The sequence below is a fragment of the Dunckerocampus dactyliophorus genome, chromosome 15 (genome assembly GCF_027744805.1).
Source record: "Dunckerocampus dactyliophorus isolate RoL2022-P2 chromosome 15, RoL_Ddac_1.1, whole genome shotgun sequence".
In the NCBI taxonomy this organism is placed as follows: domain Eukaryota; kingdom Metazoa; phylum Chordata; class Actinopteri; order Syngnathiformes; family Syngnathidae; genus Dunckerocampus; species Dunckerocampus dactyliophorus.
In genome coordinates this window covers 8,562,776-8,587,436 of record NC_072833.1, presented here as the reverse complement: position 1 = coordinate 8,587,436, position 24,661 = coordinate 8,562,776, and the positions used below count along the sequence as shown (strand labels likewise).

The following is a 24,661-nucleotide window of genomic DNA, read 5'->3' as shown; positions in this document are numbered from 1 at the left end:
GGACGCGACATTATGATCGGCTTGCACAATATAAGAAGCATTTATTGTAATAAAATAGAGGGAAAAAAAACAATGCACTGTATTTTCTTTGTGTGGTGTTTGGTTTGCCCTGCACTGTATCATACAGTGGTTCTGTACTTTTACTACAAATAATGAGTACACCTCGAAATCTACAAAAAATGAAACAACTATAATGACATTTCCTATATAATGGTGATAATATATATTTTTTTTTTTATATCCTATGCTTGAATGAGTAGCCTGTACTGTAAAAGGTGAAAGAAAAAAGTTACATTTAATGAATAATTAACAAAATAAATCATAATTTAAAAAAATGAATTAATTAAATAATTAATTAAATAAAACAATTTAATAAATAATTATGAATAATATTTTTGAATAATAATTTAAATAATTAATTTAATAATAACATATTTATCTGTAAAATATGGCACAATGCATACATTCAATTTAAAAGAAAAAATGTATTTATTTTATTTAAACTTTTTTTTTATTATGACACATTTTTGTCCCCCTTTCATAATACGGGGTCTCGCTGAGGTCTGGAAAATATACACATATAATATACACACATTTAACAAAAATGTTTAGTTAAATTACTTTGTAATGAATTACAGGTAATTCATTTGATTATAATGATTCAAAACATTAAAAACATTGACTAATCAATAGAAACATAATATACAATAATATAAATAAAACTTTTATTCAGTACAAATCAATTAATAACTGAAATGATTATATATTTTTGAATGATGTGTAATAAATTAAACTCTTTCACATATATTTATAAAATAATTGTTTATGATGTGCATGTTTGCATGTTTGCATGTTTGCCTGAAGACTTTAGGGACACCCTGTCCTTTTTCTCCCCTGGCTCTTGTGCACATGTAAACTTTGAACCCGAGGTCGCCCTGGGAAATCTCTGAAAGTGTGAGTCGACATTGTACCACCCGACACATAGAACAATGTTTACTCTGTTCTGAAACGTGAGCGCAGCCGTGCGTCCGCTGAACAAGAGCACAAGCGCCCCGCTCGCTATAACATGGACATGTTTGCATATGCGGCCTATTTGTCCTACCGTACCGCCGGAAAATGCGCATTGACTGCACACTGCAGCCCTCCGTGGCGTTTGGGTGCATGCAAACACTTTAGCCATTTGTGGGGGCGTAGCTGGCACGAAAAAAGGAGGAGACATTTTAGGATTTTCTTCCTGAGTTGGTTGACCTTTTCAAACCAGTAAGTCATATTTCACCTTCTTAATACTAAAACTGCCGATCCAACTAATGAAGTCAATTTCTTGTTTGGAAAATGAATGTTCTTCCAGAACAAGTAAAATCCTTGTCAGCCCTACTAAAGATCTCCATTATCAAAGTAGTAAATGTTATCTTTCCCAATAGACACTCACATATGATAATATGTTGTGTAGTCCACCAGCATTATCTTCACTAGTGCTATTTATTGCCCCGATGGGGGGGAGAAAAAAAATCACGTGTCCTGTGTATTTTAATACGGGATTCGAACCAACAAACTTTCTGAGAATGGTCACTCTCAGTGGTGTACACAAAGATAGCATCAAGCCAACATACTGTTTGTCCCCAGTGACAATTGTCACCGACTGTGTCTTTAAGTGAGGATTAGGTCTTTTATTGTGCTGACATGATGCAGAAAGATGTAAACCCCCCAAAAACACACCAAATTTTGCTTACGGCCTCTTTCAATATTATTATTGTTATGATTATGGCCTGAGAACAAAAGCAAAGGCCCTATTGTAACTTAACCGTTAATAATTATTATTATTATTATTTTGTTGTTGTTGTTGTTAACAGTAATACATAATTTATACTAAAACAGATAAAAATGTAATATTTGAATAATAATTTGTATGATATGTATTATTGTTTTATATGTATTTGTTAATTTTAACACATAATTATTATTCATTAAACACAGCTCAATTTAGAGCGTTCTAAAAATAAATAATACAATAAAAATATAAAGCAACTTTGTTTTAGAATTGCAATATGATTATAATAATAATAAAACAATTAACTAAATAATTAAATTTAAAGAAATGAGCTGCTATGGATTGTTATTTTTACATGTTTTGTTAAATTCAATGTTGAAGTGATTATTAAGGATTTTGCAGGCATTTTTTGTGATTGTTGCTGCCTGAAATGCCTGATTTCGCTGCAGCTTCTTCACAAAGTTGCGGCAAAAGTCAGTATGTTTTGAGGCTCGTTTCATGTTTTGCAATAACATTGCGTCAGCTTCTGATTTTCGAAATTTGTTGTTCATTTTTTAAATGTTCTTTGTAACCTGAACCCCAAGAAGCACAAGATTTTAGCAAACCTAACAAAATATGCCTTTGCATATTAAATTCAAATGCAGAGCGCATTTTTGAACATTGACAGTCGCCCCGAGATCTTGCTGACCATTTTTGAGATGCCTGATTTTGCAGTTTTTGCCGAAAATTTGATGTTTTAGGTGGATTTATTTTTAGTGCAAAATGACAAATTAACACAATCAAATCCACATCATCTACGGATTGTTTTGTTTTTTTATTGGCCCAGGGACCAATGTAGAAATAAAATTAAAACAAAGAAAAAACAAAGAACGCTAAACTCGTCACACAGCAACTTAACACTCAAAAGTTACTCAAAATATACAAACATGTACCAACACGAGTTCATATGAATAAAAGCATCTGAGCAGCGCATTCATTGGTGCCTGCCGGGGCGCTGCAATGACGTCAACCACCCTCTGGGCTCCTCTGGCTCCGTCTGGTGGACAAAGGCAGCATTGCAGCCATCCATCCATCCATCCGTTTTCTATGCCGCTTGTGCTCCAATGAAATGCTTTGCTCAGACAAAGATTTTTACATGACACATTCTTTTTACACCTATTTTAATAAAAAATCAACTTAAGCCACCAAAAAAATTGGAGGAGTCTTTTGGGAGCCGAAAGAGCTTTTCAGAGAGTAAAATCGAAAACGATTACGAAAATAACACCCCTAATTTTTGAAATGTAACTTTTATTTTTTTTAAAAACCTCTCTTGGATTCTTGTTTTAGCATAAATATTTGTCCTTTGACAGAACCTTAGCGGCTGATAGTTTAAAGACTGAGTAATTGTTACTTGTCGGGGCCTAAAATAAACCCCCTACAGATGAGGTGGACCAGTGCCAAATCCTGTGTAGTCCCGTCTCTTTGTTGGACAATTATCAGATAACATTGGGAGTTCTCATTTTACCCTGGAATTTGACTTGGAACTCTTGCCAGACAGGAATGCTGCATCCACCCTCTGTACATAGAACCACTTTGTTCTTCTTTATTGTCTTTATTAATGGACGGTAGTGGAAAATATATTTGGCCTTGGCACAATCAGTCGGTGATGCTTGTGCCAACCTTTATCAGGAATGATTCACTCCGCTGTCATTTATCACCGAACGAGTGTTGAAGAACAAAAGCCGGCCGAAACTTCATGATCACGGCCTTTCACGTCTGATTTTATTTCTGCTTTATCTGCTTTTATTTTCATCTCTGTGTGCCTGTATGTGTTTTTATAGTTCCATAAAAAAAATAATACCTTAAAAATGACAGCACAAATCATTTATGATCAGTTCAAAGGCCAGCCATGCTCGCTACAATATTTGAATGGAAAAATCCTAAAACAAGACGAAAGTAGATTACATTTATATTACACATTGATGTATACGATAGTATGACGCAGTATTAGGGCCACATTGAGAAAAAATAAATCTCTAAAGGCATGAATTTACGAGAAAAAACTCGTAATATTATGAGAATAAAGTCGTACATTTACAAGAAAAAACTTGTAATATTACGAGAATAAAGTCATAAATTTACGAGAAAAAACGTGTAAAATTACGAGACTAAAGTCGTAAATTTAAGAGAATAAATTTGTAAATTGACAAAAAAAAACCTTGTAATATTACGATAATAAAGTCGTAAATTTACGAGAAAAAACTTGTAATATTACGAGAATAAAGTCATAAATTTACGAGAAAAAACGTGTAATATTACGAGACTAAAGTCGTAAATTTAAGAGAATAAATTTGTAAATTTACAAAAAAAACCTTGTAATATTACGATAACAAAGTCGTAAATTTACGAGAAAAAACTCGTAATATTACGAGAATAAAGTCGTAAATTTACGAGAAAAAACTTGTAATGTTATGAGAATAAAGTCACACATTTAGGAGAAAAAACTTAAGAGAAAAATTTCTGAGAATAAAATCAGAAATTTATGAGAAAAAACTCATAATATTATGAGAATAAAGTCGTAAATTTACAAGAAAAAACTTGTAATATTACTAGACTAAAGTCATAAATTTAAGAGAATAAATTTGTAAATTTACAAAAAAAAATAGTAATTTTACAAGAATAAAGTCGTAAATTTACGAGAAAAAACTCGTAATGTTATGAGAATAAAGTCACACATTTAGGAGAAAAAACGTACGAGAAAAATTTTGGAGAATAAAATCGTAAATTTACGAGAAAAAAACTTGTAATATTATGAGAATAAAGTCGTAAATTTAAGAGAATAAATTTGTAAATTTACAAAAAAAACCTTGTAATATTACGATAACAAAGTCGTAAATTTACGAGAAAAAACTCGTAATATTACGAGAATAAAGTCGTAAATTTACGAGAAAAAACTTGTAATGTTATGAGAATAAAGTCACACATTTAGGAGAAAAAACTTACGAGAAAAATTTCTGAGAATAAAATCAGAAATTTATGAGAAAAAACTCATAATATTATGAGAATAAAGTCGTAAATTTACAAGAAAAAACTTGTAATATTACTAGACTAAAGTCATAAATTTAAGAGAATAAATTTGTAAATTTACAAAAAAAAATAGTAATTTTACAAGAATAAAGTCGTAAATTTACGAGAAAAAACTCGTAATGTTATGAGAATAAAGTCACACATTTAGGAGAAAAAACGTACGAGAAAAATTTTGGAGAATAAAATCGTAAATTTACGAGAAAAAAACTTGTAATATTATGAGAATAAAGTCGTAAATTTAAGAGAGGAAGGAAGGAAGGAAACTTTTCTCTTGCTTCAGCCAAGCTTTTATTTATAATGTGGCAGCAAAACAGAGCAGTTGAGCACAAACAGATTAGCATGTCTAGCCTTCTCCCGCATGTGGCGCTCACACTTCCACTTTCTTTACCCCAACCCCTCCACACGCCCAAGGCCAAAGGTCACATAAGTTCCCCTTTTTTATAGCTGTCTCAGGCAATGCCTGTAATATAAAATTGCCACTTTATTCTCGTTAATTTCTGACTTAATTGTTGTAATATTATGAATTTTTCACGTAAATTATGACTTTATTTGCGTTATATAATGAGTTTTTTCTCATAAATTTACGACTTTATTTGTGTAATATTAAAAGTTTTTCTCATGAATTTCTGACTTTATTCTCGTAAAATTATAAGTTTTTTCTTGTAAATTTACGACTTTATTTTTGTAATATTGTGAGTTTTTTCTCGTAAATTTATGACTTTATTCTCGTAATATTACAAGTTTTTTCACATAAATTTCCGACTTTATTCAAGTAATATTATGAGTTTTTTCTCACGAATTTACGACTTTATTCGCATAATACTATAAGTTTTTTCCTCATAAAATTAAGACTTTATTGTCATAATATCACAATTTTTTTCTCATAATTTACAACTTTATTTTCGTAATATTACGTGTTTTTTCTCATAAATTTACGACTTCATTCACATAATATTACAAGTTTTTTTCGTAAATTTCCGACTTTATTTGTGTAACGTGAAAAGGTTTTTCTCATGAATTTCTGACTTTATTCTCGTAAAATTATGAGGTTTTTTTTTGTAAATTTACAACTTTATTCTTGTAATATTGTGAGTTTTTTCTCGTAAATTTACAACTTCATTCTTGTAATATTACGAATTTTTCACGTAAATTTATGACTTTATTCGCGTTATATTATGAGTTTTTTCTCATAAATTTCTGACTTTATTTGTGTAATATCAAAAGTTTTTTCTCATGAATTTCTGACTTTATTCTCGTAAAATTATGAGTTTTTTCTTGTAAATTTACGACTTTATTCTCGTAATATTGCAAGTTTTTTCAAATAAATTTCCGACTTTATTCAAGTAATATTATGAGTTTTTTCTCATGAATTTACGACTTTATTCGCATAATACTACAAGTTTTTCCTCATAAAATTAAGACTTTATTGTCATAATATCACAATTTTTTTCTCATAATTTACGACTTTATTTTTGTAAATTACGTGTTTTTTCTCATAAATTTACGACTTCATTCACATAATATTACGAGTTTTTTTTCGTAAATTTCCAACTTTATTTGTGTAACGTTAAAAGTTTTTTCTCATGAATTTCTGACTTTATTCTCGTAAAATTATGAGTTTTTTCTTGTAAATTTACGACTTTATTCTTGTAATATTGTGAGTTTTTTCTTGTAAATTTACAACTTCATTCTTGTAATATTACGAATTTTTCACGTAAATTTATGACTTTATTCGCGTTATATTATGAGTTTTTTCTCATAAATTTCTGACTTTATTTGTGTAATATCAAAAGTTTTTCTCATGAATTTCTGACTTTATTCTTGTAAAACTATGAGTTTTTTCTTGTAAATTTACAACTTTATTCTTGTAATATTGCAAGTTTTTTCACATAAATTTCCGACTTTATTCAAGTAACATTATGAGTTTTTTCTCATGAATTTACGACTTTATTCGCATAATACTACAAGTTTTTTCCTCATAAAATTAAGACTTTATTGTCATAATATCAAAATTTTTTTCTCATAATTTACGACTTTATTTTCGTAAATTACGTGTTTTTTCGCATAAATTTACGACTTCATTCACATAATATTACGAGTTTTTTTTCATAAATTTCCGACTTTATTTGTGTAACGTTAAAAGTTTTTTCTCATGAATTTCTGACTTTATTCTCGTAAAAGTATGAGTTTTTTCTTGTAAATTTACGACTTTATTCTTGTAATATTGTGAGTTTTTTCTTGTAAATTTACAACTTAATTCTTGTAATATTACGAATTTTTCACGTAAATTTATGACTTTATTCACGTTATGAGTTTTTTCTCATAAATTTCCGACTTTATTTGTGCAATATCAAAAGTTTTTTCTCATGAATTTCTGACTTTATTCTCGTAAAACAATGAGTTTTTTCTTGTAAATTTACAACTTTATTCTCGTAATATTGCAAGTTTTTTCACATAAATTTCCGACTTTATTCAAGTAATATGAGTTTTTTCTCATGAATTTACGACTTTATTCGCATAATACTACAAGTTTTTTCCTCATAAAATTAAGACTTTATTGTCATAATATCACAATTTTTTTCTCATAATTTACGACTTTATTTTCGTAAATTACGTGTTTTTTCGCATAAATTTACGACTTCATTCACATAATATTACGAGGTTTTTTTCGTAAATTTCCGACTTTATTTGTGTAACGTTAAAAGTTTTTTTCATGAATTTCTGACTTTATTCTTGTAAAATTATGAGTTTTTTCTTGTAAATTTACAACTTTATTCTTGTAATATTGTGAGTTTTTTCTTGTAAATTTACAACTTTATTCTCGTAATATTGCAAGTTTTTTCACATAAATTTCCGACTTTATTCAAGTAATATGAGTTTTTTCTCATGAATTTACGACTTTATTCGCATAATACTACAAGTTTTTTCCTCATAAAATTAAGACTTTATTGTCATAATATCACAATTTTTTTCTCATAATTTACGACTTTATTTTCGTAAATTACGTGTTTTTTCTCATGAATTTACGACTTTATTCGCATAATACTACAAGTTTTTTCCTCATAAAATTAAGACTTTATTGTCATGATATCACAATTTTTTTCTCATAATTTACGACTTTATTTTCGTAAATTACGTGTTTTTTCGCATAAATTTACGACTTCATTCACATAATATTACGAGTTTTTTTTCGTAAATTTCCGACTTTATTTGTGTAACGTTAAAAGTTTTTTCTCATGAATTTCTGACTTTATTCTCGTAAAAGTATGAGTTTTTTCTTGTAAATTTACGACTTTATTCTTGTAATATTGTGAGTTTTTTCTTGTAAATTTACAACTTAATTCTTGTAATATTACGAATTTTTCACGTAAATTTATGACTTTATTCATGTTATATTATGAGTTTTTTCTCATAAATTTCCGACTTTATTCAAGTAATATGAGTTTTTTCTCATGAATTTACGACTTTATTCGCATAATACTACAAGTTTTTTCCTCATAAAATTAAGACTTTATTGTCATAATATCACAATTTTTTTCTCATAATTTACGACTTTATTTTCGTAAATTACGTGTTTTTTCGCATAAATTTACGACTTCATTCACATAATATTACGAGTTTTTTTTCATAAATTTCCGACTTTATTTGTGTAACGTTAAAAGTTTTTTTTCATGAATTTCTGACTTTATTCTCGTAAAAGTATGAGTTTTTTCTTGTAAATTTACGACTTTATTCTTGTAATATTGTGAGATTTTTCTTGTAAATTTACAACTTAATTCTTGTAATATTACGAATTTTTCACATAAATTTATGACTTTATTCACGTTATATTATGAGTTTTTTCTCATAAATTTCCGACTTTATTTGTGTAATATCAAAAGTTTTTTCTCATGAATTTCTGACTTTATTCTCGTAAAACTATGAGTTTTTTCTTGTAAATTTACGACTTTATTCTTGTAATATTGTGAGTTTTTTCTTGTAAATTTACAACTTCATTCTTGTAATATTACGAATTTTTCACGTAAATTTATGACTTTATTCGCGTTATATTATGAGTTTTTTCTCATAAATTTCCGACTTTATTTGTGTAATATCAAAAGTTTTTTCTCATGAATTTCTGACTTTATTCTTGTAAAACTATGAGTTTTTTCTTGTAAATTTACAACTTTATTCTTGTAATATTGCAAGTTTTTTCACATAAATTTCCGACTTTATTCAAGTAATATTATGAGTTTTTTCTCATGAATTTACGACTTTATTCACATAATACTACAAGTTTTTTCCTCATAAAATTAAGACTTTATTGTCATAATATCACAATTTTTTTCTCATAATTTACGACTTTATTTTCGTAAATTACATGTTTTTTCGCATAAATTTACGACTTCATTCACATAATATTACGAGTTTTTTTTCGTAAATTTCCGACTTTATTTGTGTAACGTTAAAAGTTTTTTCTCATGAATTTCTGACTTTATTCTCGTAAAATTATGAGTTTTTTCTTGTAAATTTACAACTTAATTCTTGTAATATTACGAATTTTTCACATAAATTTATATTTATATTATGAGTTTTTTTTCATAAATTTCCGACTTTATTTGTGTAATATCAAAAGTTTTTTCACATAAATTTCCGACTTTATTCAAGTAATATGAGTTTTTTCTCATGAATTTATGACTTTATTCGCATAATACTACAAGTTTTTTCCTCATAAAATTAAGACTTTATTTTCATAATATCACAATTTTTTTCTCATAATTTACGACTTTTAGGGATTTAGGGATATTAGGGGTGTTTTTTCTCATAAATTTACGACTTCATTCACATAATATTACGATTTTTTTTCGTTAATTTCCGACTTTATTTGTGTAACGTTAAAAGTTTTTTCTCATGAATTTCTGACTTTATTCTCGTAATATTGTGAGTTTTTTCTCGTAAATTTACAACTTCATTCTTGTACTATTACGAATTTTTCACGTAAATTTATGACTTTATTCGCGTTATGTTATGAGTTTTTTCTCATAAATTTCTGACTTTATTTGTGTAATATCAAAAGTATTTTCACATAAATTTCCGTCTTTATTCAATTAATATTATGAGTTTTTTCCTCATAAAATTAAGACTTTATTCTTGTAATGTCACAATTTTTTTCTCATAAATTTACGACTTTATTTTCGTAATATTACGTTTTTTCTCATAAATTTACGACTTCATTCACATACTATTACGAGTTTTTTCTTGTAAATTTACGACTTTATTCTCGTAATATTGCAAGTTTTTTCACATAAATTTCCGACCCCTTTTTGACCTCCGACCTTTTTGACCTCCAATTTGTTGGGATTTTGAAGCAATTTTATCCGTGGGAATGAATGGAATTTGAAATAATCAGTTCCTAGTGTAAAACATCCATAATTTATTGATTTATATTGTGATTTTTTTGAAGGAAGGCCTGAGGGTTTCTAGTAAAACATTAAAACCGTCAGACATCACGTTTCACCTTTAATGACGTAATCCAAATTGTTTGTTTACATGTGCCCTGCGAGAGACAAGTCCTTACGTTTAGAATATGTGTTGCAAAAAAGCCGAAGAAAATGACGAGTTTGCTTTCCCATGAAAATTTTGTGGACTCACGCCTTCAACCTGTAAATCAATTTTAACGGTAGAATAAAAACAATAAAAAATATGTATCAAATAAGTTCAAATTGTGCATTTTTCAGTTATATTTGATATGAATTATATGTTCGTAATATTAACCCAGGTTGCCATTATAATACACTGAAGTGTACATTTGAACGTCACGAAGAGGCATGTGCACACACACAACGTTTGTTGTGAACTGACCTTCGACCACATCGTTCCGCGCTTCACTAAGGTCATTCACACACTTTACTCTGGATGTTTGCATTCCTGATCAATGCACTCAAAGCAGTGCACACACGCTAACGCTCAGTGGCCACTACATCAGGTACCTGTGTCATCTACGGTACTTAAATCCATTGCAGGAAAATGGTATACCTGTTTCTAATATTATACAAATTTGAAAAGTTCACATACACATTTCACCCTAATGGCAAAAAAAAAAAAAAAAAACAGTTACTTGAGCCTGACATGTATGTATCAATTATTAATTATGTGTTTGGGATTTGGAGTATTTGCATATTATTGTTATTATTATTACTTGGATTATTGCATTATTGCATTATTTTTGCTGCAATGTCAGATTTCAAACAAAAACTCGCACTCAAGGTACAAAAAACGTCTGTAAAAATATTATATGTTAATTTTTAAATGAGCCAATCTTGTAAAAGTACATTTGCCTGAAGTATGACGGCCAGTGCATTTACATAAATGTTACTGGAAAAAAACAGTAAACAGTAAAAGGTGAGAAAAGTTGCTGCATGCTTTGAATGGGAAAATGTGGCACCATCTGGTGGACAAATATGAAAAATGCTAATTTACATAATTTATATTTATTAAATTATATTTATTTATATATTTTATATATATATATATATATATGTTTATTTATAAATTACATTTACATAAATCTTAACATAAAGGACTGCATTCGTTTATGCTCAGATAAATATGGGACTCAACGTGCATTTTCAGTGCTTTTCAGTGGGACATTTTATGGTCGCTAAAGACAATCGTGCTGGCTTTTTTTGTGTAGCTTTGCCATGTTAAGCTAATTTAAGGAATTCTAAAATGGTTTTAAAATAATGTTCTGGAAAAGATTCGCCAATATTCATTATTCATCCAACATAAAATGACTTGAAAAAAACAGGAATAAACATAAAAAAAGAGCTGCGAACAACCCTCAAATGTAGCCTTCCATTTTTCCCCGTTATTAAAAATAACAAGTTATTGAATATTATTAAAATGGAGTTATGATAGCAAACAACTAAATATTTTTGTTGTTTATATATATATATATATATATATATATATATATATATATATATATATATATAAATATTTACTTCATAAACACAATAAATATTATTATTATTCAAGGTCACATTTAGTGTTGTTTAATTTGATTAATATTTTTTCTTTTTTCCCTATTAAAAGAATGTATTTAAAGAAAACAAATGCATTAAATTATTTTCCAAAAATATACATATATATATATATTAATTTATTTTAATTTATTTAATTCAGTGCCACATTTGAAAGTTGTTTAATTTAACCTGGTGACGTCCAACTATTTTTTTGACCATAAGGTCACGCAGTAACTAAATCTGTATTGTTGTTGACCTTTGGCAGCATTCCGCTCCTGGTTAAAAGCTCCTTGATTTCCACCTTATAACAATAGCCTGTCCTGTCCCGTCCTCCTCCTTCCAAACCCTCTTTAGGGACGGAAAACCTCCACTGAAAGTTGACAGATATGAGTAGGAACAATGGTCAAGGATAAGGCAGCGACGCAGGGATCTCATCATGATTACTGTTAATAATTACAGTCGAGAATAGCCACAGTGACATTTTATTGATGGCTAAACAGTCGGCGACCACAGTTGCGTTCCAAATGCTGGAGGAAGAAGGGAGACGTTTGGATTTGTAGGAGTCAATCAGGTATGTGACCGAAAATAATGGGCTTGCTTATAAACAGGTAGAGGAAGTGAATATTTCCTGTGTGAGCCTATCGAGCAGCACTCCGTCTGGTGTGGCTCTCGCTTTATCAACCCTGACAGATGATCCAGCTCCTGCTCTCTCTCTCTCTCTCTCTCTCTCTCGGAGTCTGGATTTTCAGGTCTGGACCTTCTTGTTGTTATTGGCGTTCAAAGGTGATCTCATATTTCTTAATGTGCTTAAATGGATCTCAGAAACACATAGCGGAGACGCAGCAGCAGCAGCAGGAGGTCACCCAAGGCATCAGAAGCGGCCATGATGAAGCAAGCAGGGGTCAAGCAGTATGTGGTAGCCCGCTCGCTGTACTCGGAGGAGTCCTTTGCAGAGGAGCACGAGAAGGTCTACAGGCACCGTAAGACCTCGCTGGACCACCTGAAGCAGTACTTCACGTAAGGGGCTTTGCAGTGCACTCGTTCACTTTGACAGACAATGTGGTGATGGCGTTTTTGATGTGCTTTCTTCAAACACGCTGAAAAATGCGACAAATGCAGCGCTGATCATAACATAGCACTTTGGAATTTTACCCCGTAGGAAATAATGAAACTAGAAATCATCTGTCAAACTGTCCCCACCATAAAACATTTCCTTACAAGCATACAAAGAATGTTGCAGCATGCGTACACTTCAAGTCATTTTGCTTTTTTTAACTGAATGTCCAAAAAAGTCGTATTTTGAAACAATTTCTCTCATAGCAAATTGTGGAAATATAAATAATCTGTTCCCTGGTCAAACTGTAGCCATCACAACATCTTTATTAACTGTGCTGGCAATATTTCAAATAACGTTATTAACTGTCATACAAGTGGAAAAAGAAGCGAAGCACTGTTAATCATCGGAAAAGCAATCAAACCGTCTATCTTGAATAAAAAGCATCAGCATCTCATATTAGTCTACTTTGCTTCTGCCGTTCCTCGCTGAACACCCTTTGTGTCGCAAATGAGCCAGAAAAAGCCAAAGAAAAAGTTTAACATTTCCAAAAACTGCATGTATAACATGTTTGTGTTATGTTTGTGTATTATATCATGAATGTCGAAAATGGCCAAAACAAATAACCAAATATACTTTAAAATTGTAAATTACGACAAAAAATGACTGTATACTTCATTTCAAGGAAATAATACATTTCTACTCGATTTGACAATAAATGTGATGATGGTTGTAGATTGCATCAGAAAGTGGAAAGGAAAATGCAGTTTATTCACAAACTGTATGGCACAACACAGAAGCGACACAACCAATGTTGTAACGCCACTGTGCTCAGGCAGCATTAACATTTACACCGACGATGAGTTGATTGCAAAGAACAAAACAGGAAGCGTGGGTTTCACGCCAACAACCTTTTAAAGAGCAAGCAGAGGTAGACAACGCTCCCGTTTTGTGGAGATAATAAAAAAAAAAACACATCAGGAGGTTGCCTACAGCCACACCTGTTAATGCCAATGTTTTCTGACCCGGTGCTAATTGGAGAGACCTGTGGTTATATGCTTTTATAGTCCATGCACCCGGCAAGTATATAACTACTGTATATATGTAACATGGATGTGTGTACAGTATTTGTGAAACTATATAAATCTTTCTTTTAAAGTACATTCATGTATATGTCGCATGTATTACTGTTTCAGGTGTGACACCAGACGTGCCAAAAATGCGATTCTCTCCCTCTTGCCAATCATCGGCTGGATGAAGATCTACCGCATCAAAGAGTGGCTGCTTAGCGATATTGTGTCAGGGATCAGCACTGGACTCGTTGCTGTTCTGCAAGGTTTTTTCATTTCTGTTAAACATGCAATTTTGGAATAGTAACCAATATATTTATACCCGATACAGTACGCTGTGTGTTCTGACAACAGCTGATTGCAGTGACTGAACCCAGTTATACAAAATGTAGTAAAAACGTCATGTGATCTTTGTCATATGTGCATGTTTAAGGGTTGGCGTACTGTCTCCTGGCTTCTCTTCCACCCTGGTATGGTCTCTTCTCTGCTTTCTTCCCCGTGGTCATCTACTTTTTCCTTGGAACCTCAAGACATATCTCAGTGGGTAAGGCCCGTCTGCTCCTGCGGCCGCTTTATATTTGCTGTGTTTTTGTGACGCTCCCCTCTCCATGTTGAAGGTCCGTTCCCGGTGCTTTGTCTGATGATTGGCTCGGTGGTCACCAGGCTGGTACCAGACGAGGGCCCGCCCGCTAACATCACGGGTTTTGAAGGCTTGACCAGAGATGAGCAGAGGGTTTTGGTGGCCTCGTCTGTGACCTTCCTTGCTGGCATCATGCAGGTGACGCACTCTTACCATAGCTGACTGATGGATAGTTGGCAGAGCTCCAGGCTTCATTTTTAAGATGTGTAGCAAAGCCTGTTTTTGTTTTGTTTTTTACAAAGCTGTCCTTCGTGAAGTGGTGGACATATACGCAGGGCTCATCATAGCTAGGGGCAGGTCAGGAGAAGGAGGTTTTGCCTTCATGACATCAGAAAAACACAACTTCCAAAGTGACCATTTGAGGGCCCCTCAAAAGATGACAAAGTGATACATTGTTCTTGTGTTTTTTGCATGTTTGTCACACTTTAATATTTCAGATCATCAAACAAATGTGAATATTAGGCACTGAGTCAGTGCGCTGAGATTAATTGAGATCTATCAGTCTGGAAAAGGTTATAAAGCCATTTCTAGAGCTCCGGGACCCCAGCCAACCACACTTGACAGCCTTTATCCACAAATGGTGAAAACACGGAACAGTGGTGAACTTTCCCAGGAGTGGCCAGCCAATCAAAATTTCCCCAAGAGCGCAACAGCGACTCAAGAGGTCACAAAAGACCCCACGACAACATCTAAACTGCAGGCCTCACTTGCCTCAGTTAATGTCAGTGTTCATGACTCCACCATAAGAAAGACACTGGGCAAAAACAGCCTGCATGGCAGAGTTCCAAGATGAAAACCACTGCTGAACAAAAAGAACATTAAGGCTTGTCTCAATTTTGCCAGAAAACATCTTGATGATCCCCAAGACCTTTGGGAAAATACTCTGTGGTCTGACGAGACAAAAGTTGAACTCTTTGGAAGGTGTGTGTCCCATTACATCTGGCGTAAAAGTAAAGTCGCATTTCAGAAAAAGAACACCATACAAACAGTAAAATATGGTGGTGGTAGTGTGATGGTTTGGGGCTGTTTTGCTGCTTCAGAACCTGGAAGACTTGCTGTGATAAATGGAACAATAAATTCTGTTATCTAAGAAATTCAAATACGTATATATCTAACTATCTATCTATCTATCTATCTATCATCTATCTATATGATCTTGAAATATCTTCAAGATTAAACACTTTTAATGCACAACGTCATCATCAAACGTACAAATTTGTTCTGCACTGTTCTATAGGCTGTGGCTGTTCACATGAGGTGTCCGAGCGCATTACGTAAATCTGAGTGTTTGACTCTATTGTAGTGATTTTAAATTTTTGCTCACGTACCCCCTATGGCAATCTGCGTACCACCAGGGGTACGCGTACCCACTCTAGGAACCTAGGGTGTACACTATTCCATCATCCCTGTTGCCTATGTGTCTCTTGCAGCTGGCCATGGGCATCCTGCAGGTGGGCTTCGTGGTCATGTACCTGTCAGACACTCTGGTGTCAGGTTTCACCACCGCAGCAGCCATCCACATCCTGGTGTCACAGCTGAAGTTTGTGCTGGGCCTGCAGGTCCCTGGAATTAGTGGACCACTCTCTATTATATATGTAAGACAAACAGCAAACCGAGGGGCGCTTTCATTATTTAAGTTCCTTGCTGCTTGTGTTTTTGTTACCTGTTCGCAGACTCTGGAGGTCATCTTTGGTAAGATCCAGTCCACCAACGGTTGCGATGTGATCATCTCCTTGGTCATCATGCTGGTGGTGTTCATCGTGAAGGAGCTGAATGACAGATTCAAAGCCAAGCTGCCTGTTCCAATACCCATAGAGGTCATCATGGTGAGGAGTGCTTGACAGCGTACACATTTCAATGTGTTACACTTCAGGGTCGTTCGTTATTAACACTATCACACCACACTGCAGTGTGATTCATGTGATTTATGACGACATCCACATCACTTAATGGAAACAAGTACAGTAGATCCCAGCCAGCCTGTTCGCCGTTCGGCATTTGCACCCTCGCATATTCACGGATTTACGATTGTAAATCTTTTTTTTTTCTTTTAATGGTAACTTAAATAGAAAGTGGTTTGATGGCACTATCTGCAGTTATGAATCCAACAGAGGGCGCTGTCTCACAAGACAATTCACTCAACATTTTCCAGCAGGAAGATGCTTTGACAAGACGCGATGTCGTGTAATTGCACTTTTTGTAAGTCCATGACTGTCTACTGTATGTCTGAAATTCTTTCTTAATGTGTAAAACTGTATTTAAAATGCGTTTTATAAGGGGGTGGGGGTTTAGGGTTTAGAGCAGGGGTGCCCAATTTTTTTCCATCAAGGGCCGCATACTGAAAAATTTGGAATTTTGATATTTTACATTTTGTAAACCTCATATTGCACTTTATGCTCATTTTTCCAATTTTGCATTTACATTTTTTTGAGAAATATTTCAACTGTATTCTTGTGAATCCTTTTTCTCGTCATATTAGGACTTCCTCCCAAAATATTTTGATTTCATTCTGGTGATATAATTTTTTCCAACCTAATTTTCAAAAATTTGCATCTTTACTCTTTGAGTTTTTAGTCACAATATTACGATTTTAAATTGAAAACATACCCCAAACTCCTCATAATATTCCAACTTAATAGTTGTAAAATTATGACTTTTCTGTGGAGGATTACCACTTTTTTCGGAATATTATAACTTTATTCTACTAATACTTTGAAAATTCCCGTAAAATTACTGCTGTTTTCTTCCATTTTCGCAGTTGTTTGTTTTTGTTTTCCTGTTTAATTGCATTATTAGAATGTGCCGAGAGCCGGTAGGCATTTTGTCCATCATTCACATTTTTTTCGCCATTTGCTGGGGGTCTTGGAGTGTAACCCTCAGAAAAAGCAGGGATTTACTGTACTGAAACCATGCACGTGTTAGTGAAGCTGTTCGTCCCTATTTGCCAGACTAATAGGCTTGTTTTACTCTGGAAATGTGTCTTCCCCAGACGGTCATTGCATGCGGAGTCTCTTACGCGTTTGACTTCAGGACGAAGTATGGCATCGATGTTGTTGGACATATTCCAAAGGGGTACGTTGGATGTCATTTCAAGAGTGTGCTAGACCACCATTATTTAAACCAATCAGTCACCGTATTAGACATTTGAATAGACAACAAAAGATGTTTTCAAATTGTACCAAAACATATTTCTAGTTCTGCTATCTTAAATGTGAAAATCTCACATCCTGCTATTAGAACACATTAACTCAGCTCTCATATCCGCTCACCTGACAGCCACATCAGCCTCTACAAGTGTGCACCATAAGCGGCACGATAAAGACAATTTGCAAGATAATAATAATGTCAATGGCTAATGAGTTACTGTACATTAATACACACGGGTTTCATCAGCCAAAGACTGCACAGTTCTTACACTGTGATAGCGTGCAAGAAGAAGAATCGCAGCTCAAAGGGCAAAGAAAGAATGCATGCCCACTGACGGAATGAAATCCCAGGGGATTTGAAAGCTTTGGTCCCAGAAGGAGGGCATGTCTGGATGTTTTGGAAATATATGAAATGAAAACAAAATCTAATGACAAACATTAAGCGTTTTCAATATCGGTGAAATAGCTGGTGGGTTGTAATAAAAGAGGTTATCATATATTTTAGCTGCTCTGCAGTTTTTTTGATGCTTGACTATCATGAAATAGTGCCTGTATTTGCACATAATCGATCCCTGCCTATTCGGCATTCGCGCTCCCTCATAGTATTGTTTTAAATGGTTAATAATTAGGTTTTTATGGTAACTTAAATAGAACGTGGTTTGATGTCCCAATCTGTGCCACAAGTCAACTCCCTCGTATACTCTATGCCTGTAATTGTTAATGTAAAAAAACGAGTTCAAAAATGTGCTTAATAACTGTGAAAGACTTATTATAGGGTTTGGAGTATCAAAAACAGGCATTTTTATGACTTTTGGAGTCTTCATTTTCATTTTTCAGGTTCTGACAGCACGTTATCTACCGTATACAATACAGTATTACCATTTCTGTTAACATGCTCATTCTCAGGTATGAGCCTCCAATAGCTCCAAACGTGCACGTCTTCCAGGAGACAGCAGTGGAGGCGTTCCCAATGGCCATAGTGGGTTTTGCTGTGGCCTTCTCTGTGGCAAAGGTCTACTCGGTGAAACACGACTACACCATCGATGGAAACCAGGTGCATTGTCACCATCCACATTTGCAACAAAAGGTTTGAGATCAGTCACGTGGATCACGTCTTCTCTTTTTTTACCCACCAAGGAGCTGATCGCTTTTGGAATGAGCAACATTTTCGGAGCGTCCTTCAAGTCTTTCGCAGCCAGTACAGCTCTTTCCAGGAGTGCTGTGCAAGAAAGCACAGGGGGCAAAACGCAGGTCATTCAACTTAAGAGCTCTTTAAATTTCACAAAATGTCAGCTTCTCAAAAACCAAAACAAAAGGAATTCTATTTTTGGGAGGGTTTAACACAGCTATGATGTCATCAGGGGTTGATCCTCATAAATCTGCACACAAAACACGTTTTTATAGTTTTACAATTGTAGTTTTTTATGCTTGAAGCAATTCTAAATGCATAAAAATGATGAGTGAGGGGGATAAAAGAGCACCTAAGCATACTTTTATTGAAGAAGTGACTGTTCCCAAAGAAACAATGTGGCAGCAAGATCAACCTCCCTGACGTATTTCTTGAATTCAAGAGTGTTTCTCACCTTCTTTATTAATTGCGGGCCCTTGCAACTTTCTATGGCTCAATTTGGGTTATTGAGATGAAAAGCACGATTGAATTCAAGAAATAACTCATGGCAAAACAGGAAGGTGTCATCCATGTTGATCTCGCTGCCTAATCATGTATTTGGGTCACAGTCACATCAGGAATCATGTCTTCAGGGTGGGTCGCACGGTGGCCCAGTGGTAAGCATGTTGGCCGGGAAGATCTGGGTTCAAATCTCCGTTGGGCATCTCTGTGTAGAGCTTGCATGTTCTCCTCGTGCGTCCGTGTGTTTTCTCCGGGTACTCCGGTTTCCGCCCACATTCCAAAAACATGCATGTTAGGTTAATTGGTGACTCTAAATTGTCCATAGGTATGAATGTGAGTGTGAATGGTTGTTTGTCTATATGTGCCCTGCGACTGGCTGGCAACCAATCCAGGGTGCACCCCACCTCTCGCCCGCAGTCAGCTGGGATAGGCTCCAGCATACCCCCGCGACCCTAATGAGGATAAGTGGCATAGAAAAATGGATGGATGGATGTGTCTTGTTGCCATGTTCGGCTAATTTGAGGAACATAGTTGTTTTAAAAATGAGTATGTGGTCAGTTTCACCTATATTCATTCAACAAACCCAAATGACTTGAAAATTGAAAAAGAATGAACTTGTAGTGGATAAAATACTGTCAGAGTTCATTTCTAGCCTTCCTGTGTGCTCCTCAGATAGCTGGTTTGCTATCAGCTGTCATCGTGATGATCGTTACCGTGGCCATCGGATTTTTACTGGACCCCCTCCCAAAGGTCAGCAGCCTGTTAGTCCAATGTTATTGTTCGATGAACTGACCTTTGACACATGATCTTAACAGTCTGTGTTGGGTGCTGTGGTCATCGTCAACCTGAAGGGCATGTTGATGCAGTTTCAAGAAGTGCCCTACCTGTGGAGGCGGGACAAGCCAGACTGTGTAAGTGGATGGATGGAAAGGATGTATGGTAAAGGTAGCATGTCTGTCTCTTACATGTGTCCATGTACAGGTGGTGTGGTTGGGCACCTGTATCGCTGCCGTCTTACTGGGGTTGGATCTCGGGCTTGCAGCCGGTCTCGGTGTGGAACTCCTCAGTGTGGTCCTCAGGGCGCAGTTGTCAGTATCCATCCAGTGACATTACTGTATCCCTTACGCCAATTTGATTTTGACAAGATGTATAGTGGAACCGTTTATGTGCACCAATTCACCAAGTCCTGGCCCACCTGAAAGTGCCCGCTTAAGTGGATATTGATGTATGAGGTTGACTGCTTCTGTCGAAAAATGGGTCTGTTTATATCGACATGTGTTGTAGTTTTGCTAACATCATCATTATCGCTAAGCAGCGTGCAACAGCAACAGCAACATAACTACCTGGCTAGTGACACAGCATTAAAACGTGCACACAGTGACTTCCTGTTCAGTGTAAAGTAAGCTTCAAAATCAAAGCACGGCGGTATTAACCTAGATTTCACAGCAACTAACTTAATTTAGCCATTTCGTTATTGTTCCGCTGTGTATGCATTTATGTTTGTATTAAAAAACATGATTACACTACTGTATGGTTTTACATTGCTTTCTATTCCAGCCCTCGCTGCAGTGTCTTGGCCAACATTAAAGGAACTGATATCTACAAGGACCGAAAGGACTATGCTGATGTAAGTAGGCGTCTTTTCAAGGTTTTTAGTGAGCTTCGCTATTGCTCAATTCATGTGAGTGCTGTCAAAAGTGTCAAGTGATAATCAGTATTAATGAGACGTCAATAGTCCAATGCACAGCATCACCTCCCAACAGAAGAGCAGTTTCAGTGGCAGATTACTATCACCGCCCTGCTCAGCCAAAAGCCTGAGCAGATCATTCCTCTCCCACGCCATTTTTCCAAGTGATCTGACCATTTTTTGCGGAATTATATGCACAAGTGCCGAAAATGGTGTTAAAGAATCCTTTAAAAAAAAAAAATCCTGGATCCAGACGATGATCGTGATCACCCCCAAAATGTAATCAGTTCTTCCATATCCCATTTCCAAAAATTCCTGAACATTTCATTCAAATCCATACAGAACTTTTCAAGTTATTTTGAACACAAACAAACAAACGCGGGCAAAAACATAACCCCCAAGCTGCGCTTTGCGCTACGCGTGGTGGAGGCAATAATGTGAACCCAACTAATCCATTGCAGAAAGCCAAAAATGTTAACACAAAATACGTTTTTATAGTTTTACAGTTATATTTTTACATGCAAATTCCAAATGCATATAAATACATACAAATGATGAACGAAAGGGATAAATAAACATTTAAGGTTACTTTTACCTTCATTGAATACGTGATTGTTGACAAAGACACGATGTGGCAGCGAGATCAATACAAACATCATGGTTTCCCACAATTTATTTCTTGAATTCAATGGTGTCTCCCACCTCAAGTCCCCGCTTTCCTTTCAATCACGGCTCAAAATAACCCAAAATGAAACCAGAGAAAGTGGCAAGTGCCAGCGTTTGATAAAAGACGGTGAGAAACACCTCTGAATTCAATAAATAACCCCTAGCAAAACACAATGTCGCTGCTACATTGTGTCTTTGTCAACAATCGTGTCTTCAATGAAGGTAAAAGTAACCTCAAACGTTCATTTACCCCTTTCATTTGTCATTTATATGCATTTAGAATTGTTTTATGCATGTAAAACTATAAAAATGTGTTTTGTGTTAAGATTTTTGAGACTTTGTAACTGTGTTAGTTAGTAAAGACCTACAGAGTGAACCACTGATGACATCACAGATAGGGGACGGAGCTGCATTCCGCTTCCTGTTTCCATGTATTAGCAAGCGGTTAACAAAGACGTTTTGTTATAAAAATACATTAAGAACACAGCTGGACTCACGCATTGATAATACGACAAGACGTGTCACATTGTATACTAACTGGAAAACAATAGACAAATTGACCAAGGCCACATTTTGGTGCAAATGTTTGACTTTAACTGAAAAAACAGGCTAACCGAGGCATATGCTAACCGAGGTTCCACTGTATGACAATATCAACAATATGAACAACACAAAAAAAAACAGATATTTGTGAAAATAAACAGAAGAGAACTGAAAAAATCTCAATCTCATCACGCTAGCATTGATCCTGTACTGATGCTATGTATGGTACGTAATCCATGTTTGGATCGATCCGCCCACCCCTACCAGATTGTGAGTAGAACACTGAAAAATGCATTTAAACTCCAACAGGTTTTTCGTCATCTGATCCAAATTTTCAGACCACCGCCTTAACGGCAACGGCAAAAATCCTTTTTTGTCTTTGAACCAAATGTATCATTTTGATCCTGTGTGCAAATGAGACGCGCATCCCTGTGATAATCATAACCACAGCTGTATTTATTTGTTGCTCTTATCATCTCCAGATATTTGAGCCAGAGGGGGTCAAAATCTTCCGGATCCCGTCGCCAATCTTCTTTGCCAACATTGAGTTCTTCAGGAGCAAACTGGTGGAAGCTGTAAGTCTGTCATCTGATTTATTTGTCAAGCGATAATACGGTAACTGTGTCAATACGGTGGCATGTGGAATACAAACATGCTGTATTTGTAACTCCCTTTACGAAAGTTAAGTCACTCCACCATCGGCGTGATGACTTGTTTAAACCACGTCATCACACCTCATTTGCATAACGTGTCCTTAACAAATAAAACTGAGCAAACTGACATTACGCTATTTTTTTTAAATGTTGCTCAGGTTGGATTTAATCCACTGAGGGTGCTAAGGAAACGAAATAAAGCACTGCGAAGGATCCGGAAACTTCTAAAAAAAGGATTTCTCCAGTGGACATCGGTAAGTGATAACCTGCTTGGGTATATTCAAAACCATTGGCGACGGAAATTCTTTTTCTGACATACAGACGTGGAAAAAATGATGAGACCACCCGTGTTTCTTCAGTTTATTGATCCATTATAATGCCTGGTACAACTAAAGGTACATTTGTTTGGGCAAATATAACCATGATAACAAATATAGCTCATAAGAGTTGAATTTAAGAGCTGATATCTCACAACTTCCATGGTTTTCTTGATAATAACCAAAATCACTTAAGTTCTTACATGAATAGCTACAGTATAGCAATGCACTGCCAAAAATGTAACTCTTATGAGCTATTTTTGTTTAAATTTAAATTTAGACATTTTTAAATCTCATCTCAAAGGTCTGTAATCATGTTACATATAATATTTCGAATTTCCAGTCCATAAGATCACACCCATCACTAAAATGTTCATGCATGCTATGGTTCTGTCTGACCTAGCGTCTCACAACCTGTTCGCACGCAAATAAAACAACACTAAAACTTATAGAATCACCATAGAAAAGGACAATGAAAATACTGGACAGACATCATCACTGCACTCTCTTACATAAACATCACCTTTTAAGTTGGGAGAATGTAATCAAGCACGCCAACCTTTGTCTGAGAAACAAAATCATCCATGGTCTGTCACCTCCTCCTCTCAGTTTGTAAACATGTGGAACATCTCCCGGAAAGTAACACGAGGGGCAGTCTGAGGAGACTGGATTGTTCCTCTACGGAAAAGCGCTTACGGTCAGATTGCCTTTTCAGTCACGGCTGCACAGGAGTGGAACTCTCTCCCCCAGATCATTAGAGAACTGACTTCATACACTTTACTCAAAGAATATCTCAAAAACGGGTTCATAACACATCATACATGTAATCACTAGTACTAACATTGATAGTACAGTGTACGATTTTTCATGTTTCATGTCACTTGTGTCTCCGTCGACTTGTTTTATGTAAGTATTTTGGTGTGTTTTTGAAAATGTGTTGGTCATTTAATCCAGTGTTTGCACTGTCATCAATTTTGTATGTACACTATCTTTTAGCGAGGTGTGTGTAGTTGCATCTATTTTTTTTTTTACTAATATTTTATATTTGCATTGTTCTTTTTGTATTCCTTTTAATGTTATTTTAGGGAGACAATTTTTTAACATCTGTCCAGGGACAACAGATGAAAAATAGCCTAATTCTGATGCATTTGCAGCAATGCTATTTAATGTACACTTTTAAAATGCCATAAAACTCATTCTGTCATGTGAACTTCATTTTCCTATCTTTGGAACAAGAACAGCCTCTGGCATATCCATATCCATGCAGTAGTCAGGTATTTAGCGTTAGATATTCAACAAAGCATCAACGGAAACCAATAATTATGTCAGGGTACTACTTATATTTTGATGTGTTGTAGTCGGCGCCTCAACTTAAAGCCTTGCATCAAAAATGCGATGCCGGGGGATGTGCTGTATT

General features: G+C 34.6%; 1 protein-coding gene across 5 annotated transcripts in view; it reads left to right on the top strand.

The window, feature by feature from the left end:
- Window positions 1-1,034: 1,034 nt before the first annotated feature.
- The window catches only part of LOC129168346 (chloride anion exchanger-like), a 29,337-nt gene continuing 5,710 nt past the window's right edge, over window positions 1,035-24,661 (top strand). Inside the window, exons 1-16 of one of the 5 annotated variants that reach the window (XM_054753513.1) lie at window positions 1,035-1,260; window positions 12,661-12,855; window positions 14,089-14,228; window positions 14,396-14,506; window positions 14,580-14,740; window positions 16,033-16,197; window positions 16,276-16,428; window positions 17,592-17,674; window positions 18,655-18,802; window positions 18,886-18,999; window positions 20,051-20,128; window positions 20,194-20,289; window positions 20,360-20,466; window positions 20,936-21,005; window positions 22,757-22,849; window positions 23,086-23,181. In XM_054753513.1, the coding sequence (XP_054609488.1) occupies window positions 12,722-12,855; window positions 14,089-14,228; window positions 14,396-14,506; window positions 14,580-14,740; window positions 16,033-16,197; window positions 16,276-16,428; window positions 17,592-17,674; window positions 18,655-18,802; window positions 18,886-18,999; window positions 20,051-20,128; window positions 20,194-20,289; window positions 20,360-20,466; window positions 20,936-21,005; window positions 22,757-22,849; window positions 23,086-23,181 (1,749 nt within the window). In that variant the 5' untranslated portion in view covers window positions 1,035-1,260; window positions 12,661-12,721. Of the gene's footprint in view, window positions 1,261-12,055; window positions 12,588-12,660; window positions 12,856-14,088; window positions 14,229-14,395; window positions 14,507-14,579; window positions 14,741-16,032; window positions 16,429-17,591; window positions 17,675-18,654; window positions 18,803-18,885; window positions 19,000-20,050; window positions 20,129-20,193; window positions 20,290-20,359; window positions 20,467-20,935; window positions 21,006-22,756; window positions 22,850-23,085; window positions 23,182-24,661 lie in introns of those variants that run through there. The other 4 variants (XM_054753510.1, XM_054753512.1, XM_054753511.1 and 1 more) reach the window with 4 other exon arrangements.